This window comes from Erpetoichthys calabaricus, chromosome 13 (genome assembly GCF_900747795.2).
Source record: "Erpetoichthys calabaricus chromosome 13, fErpCal1.3, whole genome shotgun sequence".
Classification (NCBI taxonomy): Eukaryota; Metazoa; Chordata; class Cladistia; order Polypteriformes; family Polypteridae; genus Erpetoichthys; species Erpetoichthys calabaricus.
In genome coordinates this window covers 66,987,413-67,010,948 of record NC_041406.2, presented here as the reverse complement: position 1 = coordinate 67,010,948, position 23,536 = coordinate 66,987,413, and the positions used below count along the sequence as shown (strand labels likewise).

The window sequence follows — 23,536 nt, the reverse complement described above, 5'->3', positions numbered from 1 at the left end:
TATTCCATAAAAAATAGTGGTATAGTTTAATTTGTTGGACTAAAAATCAGGGACCCTAAGTGTGCAGTTTCATTCCCTACCAGGGCTCTAAGTGCATTCATCAACTAGTTCTTACATTGCTGCTCTTGTAATTATATTTCAACATATGCATTGTGGAGTGATACATTTGGGTAGTGTTCACCATGAATGCAACATAAATAGAGTCACTTTTGTCTTGTATGTCAATTTCTTATATTTTAGCACAGTACATAAAGTAACTATTTGCATGTGTTATTAGATATCATATAGGACTGAGAGGTGCTTCAAATCAAGCTATGAAAGTCATGCATAGTAATCGGTTATCAAAAATAACCAGTAACATTTGCTTGCATAACTGTACAGTTTAATTTTATATAGCTGTTAACTCACTGTAATAACACTATTGTTGTATTCATTTTTGAAGATGGAGGTAAGAAAACAGCCAGCTACAAGTGAAGTAATGTTGGACTCAGTTCTTGAAGCACAACTGCAAACTGAACGTGAAGCTTTGGACAGAAAGGAAAAAGAGGTATATTTAAATTATAATGTTACACTTACTTTAATGATATGATTTATTATAGGATAGTTATGCCTTATGCTGTTTATATCTGTAAGAGCAAAGAACAACCACAGTTATCCTTACAATAGTTCTATAATGGCTCTGTAGATCTCTAACCTAGAAGAACAATTGGAACAATTTAGAGAAGAATTGGAAAATAAGAATGAGGAAATTCAGCAGTTAAACATGCAAATGGAAATCCAACGAAAAACATTAGGCACTCAGCAGCAGGAGCTTGAAAATCAGAACCTATTGCTCAAGGTATTTACATTTATAATTCTAGAGATTTAATTATTTTGAGTGCTCACTCGTCATTTTTTTCTGAGTATGTTTATTTTTAGTTCACTTGTGTGTCTCTTCTAAAGTTACAGTGCCCTGAAAAAAAAATGAAAATCAAATATTTGTGTCTTGTATTTAGGCTGTTACTCAAAATAAATAACAAACAAGGTGATACCCAATGCAACTTTCTACATAGCTTCATTTTCTTTGCTTTAAACATTTAATATTATAGAGAGATTACAAAGATTAGTCTGTTAGGTACAAATCCTGCATTGTAATTTATAAATTTTTTTTTTTTTGGCAGAATGAAATTGCAAGTTTGCAGCAGTCACAGCATGAGTCTGAGAATGTTTCCATTGATGATCATAAACTAGTAATTGGAAAACTCTCTCAAGTTATTCATGAAAAAGAACAGGAAGTAGAATGTTTAAATGAACAGGTTGAAAAGCTGCAACAACAACTAGAATTTTCACAGGACAAAAAGGTATTTCTAATGACAATTTGAGGCTTTACAAATTAAGTAAAACTGGAAAGAAATGTTTAAAAACATATTCTACTTTACCCTGCACCTGCAGTATTACTTTAAATGATCTAACTAAAAACATATAAGATCATTTAAGCAGTATATATTAAAGTTGGAATGCAGTTTACTTTGGCTTAGACCAACAAGTATTAAAAACTTTAGTAAAACAAACAAATAATGCTCATTCAGTTTATAATGAATCCAACAAAATAAAAAAAGCATTGATACAAAATATGCTTTGGTTTTATGTTCTTAGTGTGCTTGTTTTTAATGGTAAATCACATTTAGTCTTCCTTAAAATAATGAAAAATGTCATTTAAATTAATCTCAGCAACATTGTCTAGTTATGAATCATAAAGAGAGAACTTTATAACTTTCATTTATTTCATTGTAGGGGATTGACAAAAAAAATGAACAAATCAAAGAGCTTGAATCTCAAGTAGAATTTCAAAGAAGTGATTTAGAGCGTTTAAAAATTAAAAGTGAAGATGAAATTGAACAACTAAATGAAGTCATAGAAAAGCTACAGCTAGAACTTGCACATATTGAGAACAAATCACAAGATGTCTACAATTCTGAGGAAGCACAACACATGGAGAAAGCTTTGGTCAAAATGTTGAAAGAAGAGGATTCAGATAGACAAATAGAGAAAGGGAGTGAAGAAGTAAATTTACCCAAGGAGGAGTTTGAAGCAATGAAGCAAAATATTTATTTAACAAATCAGGAATTAGAATTTCTTAAAGGTGATCGAATGAGACTGTTGGATAAAATTTCCCATTTAGAACATTCATTTGCAATTAATGAAGATTCTGCACACAAGGTGAAAATGTTGGAGGAGGTCCTTCAAGAAAAAACTGCAACATTGTTAGTAATTCAGGCAGAACTAAATGCAGTTGAAGAAAGTGCTAATTCTCACATCACTAACTTGGAAGCTAAATTGGAAGAGCTTGAATTTGCTGTTCAGATAAAGGATACAGAATTTAATCAATACTACGTTAGAGCAAAAGACATTGAAAATGATAATGTTGTCCTACAACAAAAGGTTCTTGAGCTAGAAGAAAGATTAAACCAAGGTACACGGTCTCCTTCCCTAAACCAAGCATCACATAGCACTTTAAAGAAACAATCAAATATAAACACCAAAGAGCTTTATGACAAACAGGGAAAAAATGAGGAGGCGATTCCAGAAATAGTATCAATAGAAATGCAAGCAGTTGCTGAAAACATCTTGACTGTAGATGGAGATTCACAGAAAGATGAGGAGACTCAAAACAGCATTATGGAAGAGTCTGAAACAAAATTAAACTGTTTAATAGTTAAACTTGCAGATTTAGAAGAAGAGCTAACTAAACTGGATGAAAATCAGGAATTGCAGAGGCAGTTACTCTACAGTACTGAAAAAGACAAAGCAGAATATGAGAAGAAATTAGCCAAGCTGACTGTCCTCTTAGAGTTGATGAGAAAGCCTGCTGTGGAAAAAGAAAAGATGCAAAGAGTTCTTGGAAGTGGAAAGGTATAGATATATTATAGTATATTATATAGAGCATTATAAGCATGTTGAACAAATAGATGTTTTCACCCTTATTATTAACAGACATTATTATCTCTATAATGTTGATGAGTTAAGATTATGTGAGAAGATTTTCTGTCTTTAATAAGTAATGCCTACACTCAACAAAGACTTTGCTCAATAAATGAAGAGAAACAGAGTGTCAAGAGACTATAAACAAGACACAGTATGTCAAATTGTCTTCTTATTTTTCATTATCCTGAGAGTGCCATACTCTGAAACTGGAACATATTATAGTTGCAGATCACTTAGAGCAGATTAAAAACAACATTTTTAGAGATAAACAAAAATCAACAATCAAAGGTAAAAATTAACAGACACAGAGTTACTCCAATACATGTTTTTGAAACTTAGATTTTGATTGATAAGGTGAAATATCACTTTTTTTATTAAACTGCAAATAAATAATATATTAGACTTGTGAATATTCTGTATAATGTTACATTTTCTACATCTTGTAATTTAAAAAAAAACTATATATGCCACGGTTATTTAAAAAACATCTGATAACTAGCAGTCTAAGTTGAAAAATTTGTGTGCAGGTACCAGACTCAGATATGAGCGATGAAGAAAATTCTTCCATGTCCAGTGTACGTCTAGAGTTGGAAGCTGTTAAATCTCGAGCTGCAGCTACAGAAGAAGATCTGAATTACCATAGAAAACAGGCAGAAGATCTTAAAGGTTACTTAAAGGTATGGGCCCAGAAGAATTTTGAAATAATTAAACTTACTTAATTAATTATGTACTTATGCAATATGTGCAAATAATAATTGTTTACCATGAAGTGCTTATGGTACAATAAGTTGAAAAGTCAATAATAATTCACAAATGCATTTTATGCAAGTGTGAGCATGTATTTATATTTTAACAAGGTTTAGGGTAGTGAAGCTTACTCATGGCTGGGCAATGGTTTTATAAAGTGTTTTTTTGTTATTTTTTTTTTCTCTTTGTTTTCCTGACAGAATTTCCCCATTTCTCTATTTCACCTGCCAGTCAGTTAAAGTATTCTTATAAACTGCTATTTCTTTAGATTCTGTCAAAAGTGATTCATTCATTATCTGTATTAGTACTGATATTGGTCCCCTTTAAAAATGCAGGGAATGAGGGAACTTCTTTGTCTTACTGGTCTCTTTATACTGTAGTTTGTGCAACTTGCACAGTCTTCCTTGTTTCTATAATGTGATCCAGCCTTGTCACTTGAATATTGGTAGCTGTTAAGTTTATTGTTAAATGTACAGTACATTGAACTGTATACTGTATATACTATATATCAGAACACACACACTCGCACACTGTTTGTTCTGCTAAAATACATGTTGTAATTATTGACTGTACTTGAATCTACTGATGCAAGTACCATTGGTCCTGTACCACTTACAAACTGCCTGTATAGGATAATTGAAGTCTTTAATTATACTGTTTCTCTCCCTAAAGCAGTGAATGTTATATACAATGTGTGAAAACGTGAGTACAACCAAAGGAAACCGTTGACTTTTTAACATATTTGAACAGGCAAACAGTGGATCTTCATGCCAAGAGTGCCTACAAATAAAGGTGATATACTTCAATAAAAATGCAACGAGAGATTGCCTTTTAAATCATTTATTCAACAAAAATATCAATACATGTAATTATCTACTGAGGATCTACTAGGTAAAAAGTATGTACACCCTTGACCTCAGAATTCAGTATTGTCCCCATTAGCAGGGATGACATCTTGTAGTCTTTTTACATAACTGCCTTCTACACCTTCAAAATTCCTTCATTAGCAAGATGTTTGTGGGTTTTCTTGCATGTACTGCCTGTATCAAATATTTCAATGAAATTCAAATTAGGGCTTTGACTTGACCAAGCCATAACCCTCCATTTCTAATTTTTTGAGTCTTTCCTTGGTTGATTTGCTAGTGTGCTTCAGATCGTTATTGCACTGAAAGGTCCATTTCCAATTCAACTTCAACTTTCAAATAAATGGCCTCACATTCTCCTCAATGACTACAGGCTGACCATTACCTGAGGCAGCAAAGCAATCCCAAACTATAACATTTCCACCACTACGCTTCAGTTTTCATGAGGTTATTCTCCCATATTGCTCTCTTCGGTTTGTACTTATTCAGCTTTGGAAACCATATTTTTATAACCACCTAACCATTTCCAAGTTTTGTTGATCGTTAACAGTCCAGACTAGTTAATCCTATTAAGCTGTACAAATATCTTAGCTGGTAATCTTGTAAAACGTTGCAAAAATTCCTTTTATTGAATTGTTTTACCAAAAAAGAATAGTATTTGTAAACTTTCAGTAATATTGTTATCATTTTGCCTTTTCTGTGATTACAAATTTAGTCATCTACATTTTATGATGTGAGATTTTTTGAACAAACCTAATATATTTTGATACCTGTATAATGTTTAATTATGTTTTCTTAGGAAAAAGAACTTGCGATCCTTCACCTTCAAGACGCACTTCAACAGGTACAGTAAATTAACACGTTTTTTCCCTCTCTGTAAGACCATTTTTTATTAGTAAAATAAATCACCATAGCAGACATAATTACAATTTTACATTTGTTCAGTTTGGTGATAAAATGTTTCAGCAATTGTAATTTGGCTGCCAGGGTACAATCAGAAATGTGCATTGGGATACTCCCACAATCATGATTACCATTAAATTTTGGATCCAGTTAATTGATTGATTCTGCACTGGGCAACAGGAGATGGAGATTTTGGCTCTGGAGGAGTCATTCCTCAGCTATTGACAAATGATAATGTATTTTGTTGATATGGATTCCCTGAAAGATTATTTGTTTTACAGCCAGTTGCCTAAACCATGTGTCTCAGTGTCACATTTCAGACGTCAAACCATAGCACTCATGCTCGGTATGGGAGGCTACACAGCAACTCAAGCTTGAAGCTCACCCCTAATATAACAGGAAAGCAGAATGTTATAATTAAAGAACAATTGTTACCCTCCCCTAAGTTAGTTTTTCCAGATGTTTGACTATGCTTTTGCTCAGTCCGCTTGGTAATATTTGGTAAGACTGAAGTAGTTATCACTAAGACTTCTGCATGGTAAGCATCACTTAGTCTAGATTTGTGCTTCTTTTTGTTAATTTTTACAGTGGAAAACGGTTTCTTGCATGCATATGTGATGCTAAAAAGAAATATATTCTTAAAGAGTATAGAGAGCTCTAACAATAAACAAAGTTCTCTGAGAGTCTGTCCAATCCTGGTTTGGTGTCCTTTTGCACCTCTGAATTACAGCTTTGCTGACTGAATTAGAGGAAAGTGTCTTCACACATCTAGAAAGTGACATTGTTTATTCTAACATCTGAAAACAGTAGGTGAGACTGCTCCAACAATAATTCCGTGGAAGCAATATACCCATCTCTACCAAATGACTGTAGTCGCCATAATTTTATTTTGATGGTGATTGCTTTCATACTGTTGTACATTACCGTAACCAGCTGATATGAACCTTGCATCATAAGATTAAGTGCATTCAGTTCCCATATTATGTACACAAGGAAGTAAAAATCCATCAACCAGTTGATATCTGCAAAATGTGAAACATCCTTTCTTACATAAATATTTTGATTTCTGATTTTACAGTAAATCAAGAAACCTTTTCAACAAATTTATTCTGCTTAGACAGAACACCTTTGTGAAGTAAAGGACATCTCTATGGTGGCACAACAAAACAGTGTGGCACAAAAGTAAAAATGGGGACTGGGACAACTGTACAGAGCTAGTGTTCTGTTTTGTTTTTTTTTTAAATTTCAGACAGTCACTCTGAAGAAAATTGCAAGAATTTAATTTAGAGGACACTTATATAAGACATAAAAGGTTCACCTACATTTTAAAGATTATTACCTTTAATGTTTCTGCCAAGTGCCATATCCTCTTGGTAATATTTTCTCCTGCTATATATAGCAGGACAAAAGTCTGCTTGATTTTGTCTTTAGACAGTAATAGAGAGTGTGAGTCTCTGCAGTAGTTCAACAGTGTTTCTTTTCATCTTTTTTTGACAAATGTCTGATTGGTAGCACAGAGCATTCAGAGATACATTCTGTTTTAATTCTGTGACCATATTCTAGCAGGCACTCAAAACTTTTTTTCCTGTTGTACGTTTCATGCAACTTGCCATCTTAAAGTGCTTTATAAGTACTTAAGAAATCAGTTAAAAACATTTAGATTATCAAAGCTGTATTGCTGTAAAAATGCCTTTACACACATATAAATCTTCTTTATACTTTGAAGCTAAGTATTGTTATTGTTAATAGTACCCTGTATCAATTAGGTCACAGACAACTAATGTAATATTTAGCAATAATATAGCTACAGTATGTTGTTCTTTAGATATTCAGTACAGTTAGCAATAGAACTTTACATATTCTACAATTATAGTCTTAATTCTAAGGTTTGAACCCAGAACACCAAAGCTATGAGACACTATACCCGGGGTACTCAATAGGCGGACTCCGGTCCGCATCCGGACCCAAATACGGTTAAATCTGGACCGATGCCAAAACAAACATGCAAATTTAATCATAATCCAAATGAGTTCTCAATGAAGTACGCAATTGTGATTCCGCGCGATATATCTTTGAGGTTTCTACTCGGTTTGGTTGCTTCATCTATGTCCAATCACAGCAGTTGTATCAGTATCGTTCCCACTACTCCCCGCCTCCCCCCCAATACTCGCTCGCTCATTCACGGCAGCCAGATTTATGTACCGGTCACGTGCTCTGGGTCAGGCCGGTGAACAGGCAGTATCATCACTCGCAGGCAGTGCAAATTTCGATAACTGAATTTTTTTTTGCTGACTGAAAGTGAAGATGGCTGGCTCAAGACAGTACATTGATAAGAAAAGAAAAGTTGATTTTGAAAACCGCGAATTTAAGAGTGAGTGGACAGAAAAATATGCGTTCGTGCTCCCCATGGGAAGCAGAAAACCAATGTGTTTAATCTGCAACGAGACGGTAGCAATAATCAAAAGTGGCAATGTGAAACGCCATTATGAAACCAAGCATGCACATTTCGAACAAAATTACCCTCAGAACTCAGAGGTAAGGACCATAAAAATAAACCAGCTGAAATCATCATATGAAGCTACAAGCAGTGTAATAGTTAGATCAGCCACACAACAGGAGCGGGCAACAGAATCCTCACTTAGAGTAGCATGGGTCCTGGGAAAAAACAAGAAACCCTTCTCTGATGCTGAAGTAGTCAAAGAGTGTATGAGTGAAGTGGTGACTGCTCTGTTTGAAGGGACTCAAAAGGATGAAATAATCCAGAAAATAAACCAAATACCCTGTTCTGATTCCACTGCTGCAAGACGAGCTGAAATACTCGCTGATGATTTGCTTGAACAACTTAGTTCTGCTATAAAAAAAGCCAAATTCATTTCATTGGCTGTGGATGAATCCACAGATATCACGGACAATGCACAACTCATGGTCTTTGTCAGATTTTTTGATGAAGAAAAGGGAGAATTTCATGAAGATGTTTTGGGTCTCACAAACCTCCATGGACACACAAGGGGGGATGATATCTATGAAGCATTGACACAGATGCTTAGAGACAGAGTGATAGACCTGAAGCATGTTGTTTCCATTGCTACTAATGGAGCACCATGTATGATTGGGAAAGAGAGGGGATTAGTGTCACGCTTGAGAACTCACCACCCTGACCTCATGGCATACCACTGCATAATTCACCAGATGGTTTTGTGTGCCAGCCTTGGAGAAAGGTACTCAGAAGTCATGACAACAGTCATGAAACTAGTCAATTATCTGAGAGCATCCTCTGCTTTGCAACATCGTTTATTGCGCTCATTTCTAATAGAGGTGAATGCAACATTTGATGATTTGCTCCTTCACAACAATGTCCGGTGGCTTAGTAAAGGCAAGGTACTGGAGCGTTTTTGGGCACTGTGGAAAGAACTGGAGACATTTCTGTTGGATCAGAAGAGTGCAAAAGCCAAACCGTTTGTGGATTTCATGAAGAATGATGAGAAAATGGAAATTGTTGCTTTTCTAACAGACATTACTTCCCATCTTAATGACCTTAATATGAAGCTCCAAGGCAAAAACAGCACAGTGTGTGACCTCATGTTAGCTGTCCGTGCTTTCCAGAGGAAGCTGGAGGTGTTCAAATGTGACTTACAGCAGGACCTGCTTCACTTCCCAAGACTTTTGGATCAGACTGCAGGAAAACATCACCATCACAATTATGCTGAATTCCTGGACAAGCTAATTAAAAATTTCCAAACTCGCTTTGAAGATTTCCCTTTGGGAAAACAAGTCTCGCTGTGCATCGAAAATCCATTTCTTGTCAAAAATATTGCAGAATTCTCAAATGAAGCCACAAAAGTCTTCCAATGGGCCAGTGCTGCTTCTCTGCAAACAGAGTTAATTGAGCTACAAGAAAACCTAGCACTGCAGGAATCTCACTGTGACCTTGTCACCTTCTGGACAAAGATGGTTACTGCGGCAGGTGTTCCTCTCCTGCAGAAGATGGCCCTTCAAATTCTTACAATGTTTCCCTCAACGTACTGCTGTGAATCTGCCTTTTCTACTATGAACATGGTGAAAAACACATACCGCAACACCCTCACCAATGAGCATTTACATCAGTGCCTCCGCCTTGCCCTCACACCTTTTATGCCCAAGTTCAAACAACTGGTGGCACAAAGAAGGTGTCACCTTTCACACTAAAAGGCCTACCATTTCATTTTTTTGTGTATAGTTCTAAAGTTTGGGGATTGCCTTTTTTTGGAGTTCTCTATTTGGAATTTGACCATCACTTTTCCGGACCTCAGACTGAATGGAAATTTAGTAAGTGGACCTTTCAAATTTATATTTGAGTAGCCCTGCACTATACCATCAGACTGCCATTGTACTATATTGTTTATGTAAATATCTAATGGTTTAATTAAGATCTTATCTATTCTCAAAATAGAAGACACTTCCATGTAGAACTTGTACATTTTTTATTTTAGATCACTCTGTCTAGTAAGTGGGGTGGCACAGTGGGTAGCGCTGCTGCCTCGCAGTTAGGAGACCCGGGTTCGCTTCCCGGGTCCTCCCTGCATGGAGTTTGCATGTTCTCCCCATGTCTGCGTGGGTTTCCTCCGGGTGCTCTGGTTTCCTCCCAAAGTCCAAAGACATGCAGGTTAGGTGAATTGGCGATTCTAAATTGTCCCTAGTGTGTGCTTGGTGTGTGTGTGCCCTGCAGTGGGCTGGCGCCCTGCCCGGGGTTTGTTTCTTGCCTTGCGCCCTGTGTTGGCTGGGATTGGCTCCAGCAGTTAGGATATAGCGGGTTGGATAATGGATGGATGGATCTCTAGTAAATTAGCAGCACTTATTAATTGAACAAAAGATTGTGTAATTTATAGCATATGAAACTTCTCAATAACATTCATACTTAGTGGAGTTTTAATAAATTATTAAACTTTGAGTAAAATGTAATCACTTGAAGTCTAACAATATCATTTACTTCCTCTGGAATAATAATACCTTTGAATACACTGTATGTCATTTTACTTTTTTCTTTAAAAAATACAATTTTAACAGTGTCTTTTTAAATCTTTGTTAGGTAACAGAAATGAACAAAGGGACCACTTATGATCTTCAGACAGAATTAGAGGAGGTCAAATCGGAAGCTGCTGCCACAAAGGAGGAGCTGAACAGCTGCAGAGAACATGCAGAAAAGCTAAAGGATGAAATCCAAGTAACAGCTTATTTTACTTGTTATTTTAACAAAGGTTGACCTAGATTTATTTATAATATTTTGCAATTTAATCACTATTTACTTTTGATTGTTTAGACTAATACATACAGTGGAACCTCGGGTCACAACCGTAATTCAACAACAACAACAATAATATTTATTTATATAGCACATTTTCATACAAAAAGTAGCTCAAAGTGCTTTACATAATGAAGAGAAGAAAAACAAAAGACAAAATAAGAAATTAAAATAAGACAACATTAGTTAACATAGAAAGGAGTAAGGTCCGATGGCCAGGTTGGACAGAAAAAACAAAAAAAAAACTCCAGTAGGCTGGAGAAAAAAATAAAATCTGTAGGGGTTCCAGGCCACGAGACCGCCCAGTCCCCTCTGGGTATTCTACCTAACATAAATGAAATAGTCCTCTTTGTAGTTCGGGTTTTTCACGGAGTCACTTGATGCTGATGGTCATACAGACTTCTGGCTTTTAATCCATCCATCATTGTTGGAACATCATTGTGCTTTGGGTAGATGGTGGTGGCGCACGCCACCACCAACAGGACACCGGAAAAGGAAACAGAAGAGAGAGTAGGGGTTAGTACAGATTTTGAATGAATAGTTATTATAATGAATTGGATATACAGAGTATCAGGATTAAATTACAGTGAAGCTATGAGAAGGCCATGTTAAAATAATGTGTTTTCAGTAGTTTTTTAAAGTGCTCCACTGTATTAGCCTGGCGAATTCCTACTGGCAGGCTATTCCAGATTTTAGGTGCATAACAGCAGAAGGCCGCCTCACCACTTCTTTTAAGTTTTGCTCTTGGAATTCTAAGGAGACACTCAGTTGAGGATCTGAGGTTACGATTTGGAATATAAGGTGTCAGACATTCCGATATATAAGCCGGGGCGAGATTATTTAAAGCTTTATAAACCATAAGCAGAATTTTGAAGTCAATTCTGAATGACACAGGTAACCAGTGGAGTGACATCAAAACTGGAGAAATGTGTTCGGATTTTCTTTTCCTGGTAAGGATTCTAGCAGCTGCATTCTGCACTAGTTGCAAACGATTGATGTCTTTTTTGGGTAGTCCTGAGAGGAGTGCGTTACAGTAATCTAGCCGACTGAAAACAAACGCATGAACTAATTTCTCTGCATCTTTCGATGATATAAGAGGTCTAACTTTTGCTATGTTTCTTAGGTGAAAAAATGCTGTCCTAGTGATCTGATTAATATGCGATTTAAAATTCAGATTACAATCAATGGTTACCCCTAAGCTTTTTACCTCCGATTTGACTTTTAATCCTAATGCATCCAGTTTATTTCTAATAGCCTCATTGTATCCATTATTGCCAATCACTAAGATTTCGGTTTTTTCTTTATTTAATTTGAGAAAGTTACTATTCATCCATTCTGAGATACAGGTTAGACATGGTGTTAGCGAATCAAGAGATTTGGGGTCATCAGGTGCTATTGATAAATACAGCTGTGTGTCATCAGCATAGCTGTGGTAGCTCACGTTGTGCCCTGAGATAATCTGACCTAATGGAAGCATGTAGATTGAGAAGAGCAGCGGACCCAGGATAGAGCCTTGTGGAACACCATATAGAATATCATGTGTCTTTGAGTTATAATTACCACAACTAACAAAAAATTTTCTCCCTGCCAGGTAGGATTCAAACCAATTTAAGACACTGACAGAGAGGCCCACCCATTGACTAAGGCGATTCTTAAGAATATTATGATCAGTGGTGTCAAATGCAGCACTCAGATCTAAGAGGATGAGAACAGATAAATGGCCTCTGTCTGCATTTACCCGCAAGTCATTTACTACTTTAACGAGTGCAGTTTCTGTGCTGTGATTTGTCCTAAAACCTGACTGAAATTTATCAAGAATGGCATGTTTATTGAGGTGCTCATTTAACTGTATAATGACTGCCTTCTCTAGAATTTTACTTAAGAAAGGCAGGTTAGAGATGGGTCTATAATTTTCAAGAGCAGAGGGATCGAGATTATTTTTCTTAAGTAGGGGTTTAACTACCGCAGTCTTAAGACAGTCCGGGAAGACCCCCGTATCTAATGACTAATTTATTATGTCAAGAACATTATCAATAAGCACGCCCGATACTTCTTTGAAAAAATTTGTTGGTATTGGGTCAAGGGCACAGGTGGAGGGTTTCATTTGAGAAATTATTTTATGTAAATCAGGTAAATCTATCCTAGTGAAAGACTTTAATTTGTTTATTATGGAGTACTGGGGTTTAGGAGGATCCTTAGTGTTGGGGAGATATACTATGTTATTTCTAATATCATTAATTTTTTGATTGAAAAATACAGCGATAGCCTCACAGGTTTTACTGGAAGTACTTAGGAGGCATTCCTTTGAGTTACCTGGGTTTAACAGATGATCAATTGTCGAAAATAAGACTCTGGGATTACTAGCATTGTTATTTATAATCTTAGAGAAATAGCAGTGCCTCTCAAGACGGACTGTGTTATTGTATTCTGTTATTTTAACTTTTAATATTTCATAGTCAATAGTTAGTTTAGTTTTCCTCCATTTACGCTCAGCTCTATGGCATGTTCTCTTTAAATCAGACACTCTTTGGGTCTTCCATGGTATAACAATGCTAGAAGATTTTTTTAACTGTCTTTTCAGGTGCAACTAAGTCAACAGCAGCCCTTACTTTTGTATTAAATCTTTCCACCTTACTATTTACATTCTCCTCGCTATTATAGTTGGCACTATAAACGGACTGATTGGTTAGAATGTTTGTAAGTTTTAAAGCTGCTGATGAGTCAAAGAAGCGTTTTTTAACAATATGCTTCTCATGAGTGTTTTCTATCATTATTTCTATATTAAAGAGTAGAAGAAAATGGTCTGATAGACCCGTATCAATGACCTGCTTTATATCAACTTTTAGTCCTTTAGTAATTACTAAGTCTAACGTATGACCTGCTTTATGTGTAGACCGATTAACGAGCTGTCTCAAATCAAAAGAGTCCAGGAGGTTCATAAATTCTTTTACTTTTTGGTCACGTTGATTATCTATATGAAAATTAAAGTCGCCGACTATTAAGAGTGTGTCATAGTTCGTAATTAAGATTGACATCAAGTCAGAGAATTCCTCAAAGAAAGACGCGTTGAATTTTGGAGGTCTATACGCGGATAATACTAGAACGTGAGAATCTCCCTGAATAATAATGGCGAGATACTCAAAAGACTTGAATTTACCAAAACTGATATTTTTACATTTTAACCTGCTTGAGTAAATGTTTGCTAGTCCTCCACCTCTCTTTCCTTGGCGATCAGCACGAGTAAAACTGTAATCCGGAGGCGCAGATTCGATTAAAACAGCTGCGCCATCTGAGCTAAGCCACGTTTCACTTAGTGCAATAAAATCTATTTTTTTATCACTAATAAGATCGTTGATAAAAAACGTCTTGTTAGTTAAAGCTCTAATATTTAATAGTGCCATATTCAATGTTTCGGAGGAGCAGAGATGAATACTATGTGCGTTATTGATATATGGAACAGGAATTAAGTTATTTTTATTAGCGCCACTCTGTGTGTATTTTTTGTTTAATCTATGATCTGTTTTTACAGTTTTAATACATTGTTCATCTAAAGTAGTAACTTTAATTAAATTATTGGTGTTTATGCCGTATTGCCTAGATTTTCTATGTGCATTAAGATTGGTTATTACAGCATTTATGTTGTGCACTTTTATGGAAGATTTTATTAAACAATTATCATGACCAAGCACAGGAGTGGCATTTCGGAAGGGGTTAAAAGCAGAGATAGATAGTCAAGATAAACGAATTACCTTGGATATGTTTTCGGAGAGGACCTGGGCGCCGAAGCTATTCGGATGCAGGCCATCTCGCTTGAAAAAATGCGGTCTTTCCCAAAAGAGGTCCCAGTTGTTGATGAACCCGATGTCTTGATTCTTTGCAGAAGCCTTGCAGCCAGTTGTTTAAACCAAGCAGACGACTGTAGTACTCGTTTGATCGTCTGACGAGAGGGAGTGGACCCGAGATGAATATCTTTGCCGATGGGGTCCTCTCCTTTGTGTCTTTAATTAATGCAGTGAAGTCTGCCTTGAGGATCTCGGACTGTCGGTGCCTTATGTCATTTACGCCAGCATGTAAAACAATTGTTCCAACTGCCCTGTTGTTGTAGATTGCCGGCGCACATCTCGTCACATCTCGGACACGAGCACCGGGAAAACGAGAAACAAAAGATTTTCTATTAGGGCAAGTGATATTGAGGTTCCTAACAATAGAATCACCTACCACTATTACATCACCAGGAGCTGAAGGCGAACTGGGGACGCTTAGAGGGTCAAACCGGTTCTGCGTTACGATGCTTGCCTGTGCCGATGGAGTTCTTCTGGCCTTGAACCCCCACCTGCATAGCTGAAATACACCGAGGTCATCATCAGTGTTGCTCCTACGAGGCGCGGGGGTGAAGTTGACTTGAGCGGCACAACGCGGGGTTGATGTTACGCTGATAACAGATGGCGAGGACGGTTTATCCAACAGCCGAGCCTTCAGATCTCTGAGGTATCTTCGTCTGGACAGAATTTTCTGAATCTGTTCATCGAGTGCCTGGAGTTCCTCGACTTCAATTTCAACGCAATTCACCTCACTATCGGCCATTGTCCACTTCTGTTTCTGCTTCCGCTTCGTGCCCTAGGAAGAATGAGAGAGAGAGATAGGTCACCTAAAAGGGTGAACAGCAAGCATTCGTTCCAAAACTCTGGTCGCAACCCGATTTGGTCGTGACGCGAAGTAATTTCCCCCATAGGATTGTATGTAAATACAATTAATCCGTTCCGGACCGTACAAGAATTCACAGTGTAATAGTAAACTAAATGTTTACTTACTTCTTCTGTAATGTTTACTTCTTCTGCTTGGGCTCTGTCTCTCTCGCTCACACTCTCTCGCTCGCTCGCGTTCTAGCGCTCTTGCGCTCTCTCGCACAGGGAGAGACTGAACACGTGCGGAAATCATCGGCACGTACGAAACGGAAGGGAAACTGGCTTGTTCGTCACCTGAGTGTGTGGTCGTGAACAGATGCAAAAGTTTGGCGAACTTTTTGGTCATAACCCAATTTGATAAGATAGATAGATACTTTATTAATCCCAAGGGGAAATTCATATTCTCCAGCAAAAGCATACTGATACAAAAAACAATATTAAATTAAAGATTGATAATAATGCAGGTAAAAACAGACAATAACTTTGTATAATGTTAACGTTTACCCCCCTGGGTGGAATTGAAGAGTCGCATAGTTTGGAGGAGGAACGATCTTCTCAGTCTATCGGTGGAGCAGGACAGTGACAGCAGTCTGTCGCTGAAGCTGCTCTTCTGTCTGGAGATGACACTGTTTAGTGGATGCAGTGGATTCTCCATAATTGATAGAAGCCTGCTGAGCGCCTGTCGCTCTACCACAGATGTTAAACTGTCCCGCTCCATGCCAACAATAGAGCCTGTCTTCCTCACCAGTTTTTTCAGGCGTGAGGCATCTTTCTTCTTAATGCTGCCTCCCCAGCACACCACCGTGTAGAAGAGGGCGCTCGCCACATCCGTCTGATAGAACATCTGCTGCATCTTATTGCAGATGTTGAAGGACGCCAGCCTTCTAAGGAAGTATAACCAGCTCTGTCCTTTCTTACACAGAGCATCAGTATTGGCAATCCAGTCTAATTTGTCATCCAGCTGCACTCCCAGGTATTTATAGGTCTGCACCATCTGCACACAGTCACCTCTGATGATCACGGGGTCCATGAGGGGTCTGGGCCTCCTAAAATCCACCACCAGCTCCTTGGTTTTGCTGGTGTTCAGGTGTAGGTGGTTTGAGTCGCACCATTTAACAAAGTCCTTGATTAGGTCCCTATACTACTCCACCTGCCCACTCCTGATGCAGCCCACGATAGCAGTGTCATCAGCTAACTTTTGCACGTGGCAGGACTCCGAGTTGTATTGGAAGTCCAATGCATATAGGCTGAACAGGACGGAAGAAAGTACAGTCCCCTGTGGCGCTCCTGTGTTGCTGACCACAATGTCAGACGTGCAGTTCCCAAGATGCACATACTGAGGTCTGTCTTTAAGATAGTCCACGATCCATGCCACCAGGTATGAATCTACTCCCATCTCTGTCAGCTTGTCCCTAAGGAGCAGAGGTTGGATTGTGTTGAAGGCACTAGAGAAGTCTAGAAACATAATTCTTACAGCATCACTGCCTCTGTCCAAGTGGGAGAGGGATCGGTGTAGCATATAGATGATGGCATCCTCCGCTCCCACCTTCTCCTGATATGCAAACTGCAGAGGGTCGAGGGCGTGTTGAACCTGTGGCCTCAGGTGGTGAAGCAGGAGCCTTTCCATGGTCTTCATCACATGTGATGTCAGAGCAACAGGCCGGAAGTCATTCAGCTCACTAGGACGTGATACCTTTGGGACTGGGGTGATGCTAGATGTTTTCCAAAGCCTTGGGACTCTCCCCTGTTCCAGGCTCAGGTTGAAGATGCGCTGTAGAGGACCCCCCAGCTCCGATGCACAGACCTTCAGTAGTCGTGGCGATACTCCATCTGGACCTGCTGCTTTGCTGGCACGAAGACTCCTCAGCTCTCTGCTCACCTGCGCTGTTGTAATTATGAGTGGGGATGTCTCTCCTAGGCTGGTATCAGCAGAAGGATGTGTGGAGGGTGCAGTACTCCGAGGTGAGAGTGAGAGTGGGTTAGGGTGGTCAAACCTGTTAAAGAAGTTGTTCATTTGGTTTGCTCTCTTCACGTCTCTCTCGATGGTGGTACCCCGCTTCGAGCTGCAGCCAGTGAAGATCTTCATCCCATCCCACACTTCCTTCATGCTGTTATTCTGCAACTTCTGCTCCAGCATTCTCCTGTACTGCTCCTTCACCGCCCTGAGCTGGACTCGGAGTTCCTTCTGCACGCGCTTGAGCTCATGCTGATCACCCGCTTTTAAAAGCCCTTTTCTTCTGGTTCAAAAGGCCCTTGATGTCACTTGTAATCCATGGCTTGTTGTTAGCATAACAGCATACAGTTCTTACTGGAACTACAATGTCCATACAGAAGTTGATGTAGTCGGTAGTGCAGTCAACAACCTCCTCAATGTTCTCACTATGTGATCCCTGCAGGATATCCCAGTCTGTAGTTCCAAAGCATTCTCTCAGAGCCTTCTCTGCCTCCGGGGACTACTTCCTGAATGAACGTGTGGTTGTAGGTAGGACACTCACTCTTGGTTTGTAGTGAGGCTGAAGCAGAACCAGGTATGATCTGCTTTCCCAAGCGCAGGCAGCGGCGGGGGTGGCGCTGTATGCGTCTTTACGTTTGCATACAGTAAATCAATAGTCTTATTTCCCCAGGTGTTACAGTCCACATACTGGGAGAAGGCAGGTAATGTTTTGTCCAGCGTCCCATGGTTAAAGTCTCCAGCGATTAGCACAAGTGCCTCACGGTGCTGCGTTTGTAACATAGCAACAGCAGAATGGACGAAGTCACTTGCTGTCTCCACGTTCCACCTGAGGAGGGATGTAAACATTAACCACAATTGGTCCGAGACGTTCGTGACCCGAGGTTCCACTGTGTAATTACATCATTTTATTGAAAATAATTTATCTTTGAAAAATCCACTTATCCGTTTTATGAACCTCTTTAAAAGGGCAGGCTTTGCAAGAAGCCAGATCCACAAGAGCTTGGATGTTTTTGCTGCTAATTACTAAATTGGTGCTTGAAGTACAGTATTTCCAGACTATGTCATACTATAAATGTCCAAAATGAGGAAATGTTTATATGCTTTCTAGCTGGTTTAGATCTAGTACAAGTGAAGTGACAATAGTTAAATGATACAAATATGGAAGAAGCACTTATCATAGCCACCAAAAAGGAAGAGAGGCACTCCAATCTGCAAAATTATTAACCAAGCCTTTTCAAGCAGTTCTGCACTTTACAATGCTCAATACCAAAAGTCTTCTGCTATTACACAGAGGATAACCAGCTTCTGAAAGCAGTAACACATTTAATTATGAAACTTTGTAACAGTTGTCATGTGCATTTGGTGACAGTTAGGGCTGTGTGATGGCCAATGATATTGTCCATGAAAAATAAACATTGTCGATTGGCTCCAAACATTTGCAGAAATTTCTTCGAAATGCCAAACTACAGTCATCACTACTTTTTTTTTTTTTTTAATTTCACTTGCACTTATTCACCGTGGGAGGCACAACAGATTCCTGTGCTTAGCTAGTTTAGCAAAAAAGGATCCACACAATTTCTGCTAAGAATCTGCAGAAAAATTTGCAGTGATGTATGACTGTCTGGCTCTGCAGTTGGATATTATTAAGTTTAGCAGGAATTCACTGTAGTTGAGGGAAGGCAGTCTGATCAGTGTGTCGCACACAGTTTGAAATGGAAGAACGCATGTATACTTGTGATACCATGCTGCAAATTATTTGCAAATTCCAAGTGACTGATTTTTTTTTTGCTCGTTATATCGCTGTTTTAGGTAGTTTTGCTATCATTAAAATGATGACTCACTGTGGTCACACAAATTGAAATTTCTTTTGAAACTTTGGCAGGCTTGCCCCTTTTAATAGGTGCCCTGAAACCATTCATTTGTGTAACGGAGTGTCAGCTCATATTGTGGTAGACCAACCCGCAGGCTAATACAACTTGTCAGCGATATTACAGTGTAGTTCATTCCCCATCCATTTTCCTAACTGGCTTATCTTGGTCAGGGTCAAGTGGCAGCTGGATCCTAATCTTGTGCTGTTATATTTTACATAACCCTGTGCCGTGAGATGCAGGCACCAGACTAGGAAAGAGGTGGTATGATGGTGCTGGTTTGGTCTTGGGGGCAGGGCCTGAAGCTTGAGAGGACCCTATTCCTTCTGTATAATATACTAATACACACACACACTCCAACCTCCATGAACTTGGAATGAATCATCTTTGAGTCATTGTAATAACATTACCAAATACTGCTGTGTGTGCGGAGTATCAGCAATCTGAGACAACAAAACTACAGCATCCCGAGCTAAAACACCTGCACCAAAACAGTAGACACTTTCCACAGTACATGGGTAAAGCAGATAATTATTCATAATACATCGGATGGACATTAGCTTTAAACCCCCCAAGGCAACCCCCATGACAGAGGAGAAACGAAAGGTCTCTGTGATGAGTCAATGGCATTGTTTCACGTATTACCAAGATAAAAAGTACAATAAATAGTGGCAATCGTATCACTCGATACAGAATTCGCGCTTGAATGAACTTTTGTAATTTTACTTCACCGTCATGTGGAGAGCCTTCACAAACATTTGCCACCCATAGCTTTAGAAACACTGCAGTAGTGCATTGAAAGGGGTGGCTGAGAAACCTACTGAGCGTAGGAGGGTGGGAGAATAAGGAGCTGAGCAAGAGGTTTTTCAAAACTGCTGTTTACTTCCAGTACTAAAATTCCTGATAAATCTTAGTATTCTAAATGTTCATATGAAGTTATTGTATTCTGTATGGTGATCACTCAGTGCACGAGGAAGTCCATTTGAGAAGCATATAGTGATTAATAAGTAGGCTGGAGAACACACAGAATGCAAAGCATTTAATATGCTACTTTAGTTATGATGGGTTTTGAGAAACTCTAGTAAATTAAACATTCATTTTAAGATGACGTTTACGTCATTCTGCTTTAATAATGGAATAAACTGCAAGATTAAAGTAGAAATTTCAAGGGTAAAGTTAGTACTAGGGTGTTGTACCGTGTTAGCCATTATGAATGTAGAGAAAAGCCAAGCAAAATGACACCTTTTATTGGCTAACTAAAAAGATTACAATATGCAAGCTTTCGAGGCAACTCAGGCCCCTTCTTCAGGCAAGATGTAATACAGAAACTGGAGTTTCCTATGTTTATATACACACTCTAAGGGTAAAGTTGATATTTTGACTTTAATCACGACATAAACTGAGAGGTTAAATTAAAAATTTCGACTTTAATCACGAAATAAACCTTTTTTTCTTCACCATTGTTCACACACTTTCTGAAACATTTATTAGGCAGGCAGTGTGGCGTAGTGGTTAAGGCTTTGAACTTCAGACCCTATGGCTATGGGTTCAGATCCCGATACTGACAGTGTGTGGCCATGTGCAAGTCATTTTACGTGTCTGTTTCATTTGGAAAAACAAAAGAAATGTAACAAATTGTACCTCAAATGTTGTAATTTGCCTTCTAGATAAAGGCGTCAGCCAAGTAAGCAGTAATAATCATGCCATTCTAGGGTTTGGCAGTGTATTACTATAATTGTGCCATCTCTGGGAGGAAAAAGGGTGTCAAGGAACAGTACAACTTGAGAATTTAAACTGAATTGAGGCCATTAAAAGCCTGTAGACAAAATGGTCAAACAGTGATGTCACTGCCATCATCTGACAACTACTCTGAACTGATCGGGTTGGGCAAAATGCACCATACCTGCTGCTGAAAATATCAGTGAACCGTGATGTCATCAATCTATTATTCACAATGATTTAGACCATTTTTAATACTTAAAGTAAGTGTTTTTTCCACAGTAGAACTTAATTTGCTTGTGAGAAAAAAAGAAAGAGGGAGACGCGTAATTTCAATATGTTCAATTTAGATTATGCACTGTTAATTTTTCTCTTACAGTGATATGAAAAAGTTTGGGAACCCCTCTTAATTCGTTGGAATTTTGTTTATCATTGACTGAGCTTTCAAAGTAGCAAATAATTCATTACATTTATATAGCGCTTTTTTCAGTACTCAAAGCGCTATCCAAACAAATGACATGCCTTATGGAAACAGTAGTATTTCAGCAGTGACATTAAGTTTATTGGTTCAACAGAAAATATGCAATATGCATCATAACAAAATTAGACAGGTGCATAAATTTGTGGAACCCCAACAGAGATTTTACATCAATACTTAGTTGAGCCTCCTTTTGCAAATATAACGCCTCCTATAGCCTTTGATGAGTGTCTGGATTCTGATATGACGGTATTTTTTGACCATTCTTACATACAAAATCTCTGCAGTTCAGTTAAATTTGATGGCTGCCAAGCATGGACAGCCTGCTTCAATCATCCCCATAGATTTTCTTTGGAGGTGATCTGTGGGGTTGTCTGTAACCATTCTTACAATCCTGTGCATATGCCACTCCTGTATTTTTCTTGACCTGCAGACCTGGGTTTAACAGCAACAGTGCCTGTGGCCTTCCATTTCCTGATTACATTTCTTACAGTTGAAACTGACAGTTTAAACCTCTGAGATAGCTTTTTGTAGCCTTCCCCTAAATCATGATACTGAACAATCTTTGTTTTCAGATCTTTTGAGAGTTGCTTTGAGGATCCCATGCTGTCACCTCTTCAGAGGAGAGTCAAAGGGAAGCACAACTTGCAATTGAGCACCTTAAATACCTTTTCTCATGATTGGACATACCTGTCTATGAAGTTCAAGGCTTAACGAGCTAATCCAACCTATTTGGTGTTTGCAAGTAATCGGTATTGAGCAGTTACATGCATTCAAAATCAGCAAAATTACAAGGGGACCGAAATTTTTGCACAGCCAGTTTTTTCACATTTGATTTAACTTCATAAAACTAAATACTGCTTCACTAAAAATCTTTGTTCAGAAAACATCCCCAGTACTCAGATGTTCCTAGGAAATGAAAGACATACCACTGTTATCTTTTTTTGTGAAAGTAAAGTAAATTATGCAGGCTGAAAACTTTTTCATATGACGTATGTACTGCCAACTAGAATATCACTCCATTCCAAATGCTATTCTACTTGCTCCTTCATGTCTTTGTAAATGGTGTACATTATGTGTTTTTTGTAATTATGCACTACTGTTATGATTCTTTTTAAACTCATGGTTGTTTTTTTATTTTGTTTAATGACACAGTTCTCACTGAAAAATGAGGACTTTTTAAAAAAGCGTAAAACTATTAATTGTTGCCGCAGTGGCTATAAATTACTACTAACAATACAATACAATACAGTTTATTTTTGTATAGCCCAAAATCACACAGGAAGTGCCGCAATGGGCTTTAACAGGCCCTGCCTCTTGACAGCCCCCCAGCCTTGACTCTCTAAGAAGACAAGGAAAAACTCCCAAAAAAACCTAGTAGGGAAAAAATGGAAGGAAACCTTGGGAAAGGCAGTTCAAAGAGGAGACCCCTTTCCAGGTAGATTGGGCGTGCAGTGGGGTGTCAAAAGAAGGGGGTCAATACATACAATACAATACAGTAAAGTACACAGAACAGAACAATTTCTCAATATAGTAAGAAATAAAATATAAATTTTAGAATTACAGAGCAGAATTTAACAGTAGATGATATATCCCATAATAAGATTTGGATTTGTATAGAGTCCTGGAGTCCTCATCCTTCAAGCTGCCTCCCCCATTTGGCCATTCCACGGCTGAAACAGTGCTGGGCCAGCCAATCCGATGAAAAGGACCCCTCTCTCCCACGATTCCTGCAATCCTCCATCTGGGATGACTTTTCCTTAGGCAGGCAAAAAAACTTGGCAGGTGGGCCATGGCACCAAGTGCCACATTTGAGTACCGAGAAGAAAAACAGAATAAGTGAGGGTTAGTATCTATAATAATAAAAGGCAAAGCCCTCACTGACTGACTGACTCACTCACTCACTCACTCACTCACTGACTGACTCACTCATCACTAATTCTCCAACTTCCCGTGTAGGTGGAAGGCTGAAATTTGGCAGGCTCATTCCTTACAGCTTACTTACAAAAGTTAGGCAGGTTTCATTTCGAAATTCAACAGCGTAATGGTCATAACTGGAACATATTTTTTGTCCATA

General features: G+C 38.4%; 1 protein-coding gene across 7 annotated transcripts in view; it reads left to right on the top strand.

Moving 5' to 3' along the window:
- The window catches only part of akap9 (A kinase (PRKA) anchor protein 9), a 268,377-nt gene that overhangs the window by 187,523 nt on the left and 57,318 nt on the right, over positions 1 to 23,536 (top strand). For all 7 annotated transcript variants that reach the window (XM_051936181.1, XM_051936179.1, XM_051936183.1 and 4 more), the window contains 7 exons: positions 443 to 547; positions 686 to 838; positions 1,161 to 1,340; positions 1,774 to 2,892; positions 3,492 to 3,641; positions 5,374 to 5,418; positions 10,543 to 10,677. In XM_051936181.1, coding sequence (XP_051792141.1) covers positions 443 to 547; positions 686 to 838; positions 1,161 to 1,340; positions 1,774 to 2,892; positions 3,492 to 3,641; positions 5,374 to 5,418; positions 10,543 to 10,677 — 1,887 coding nt within the window. The remainder of the gene's footprint in view (positions 1 to 442; positions 548 to 685; positions 839 to 1,160; positions 1,341 to 1,773; positions 2,893 to 3,491; positions 3,642 to 5,373; positions 5,419 to 10,542; positions 10,678 to 23,536) is intronic.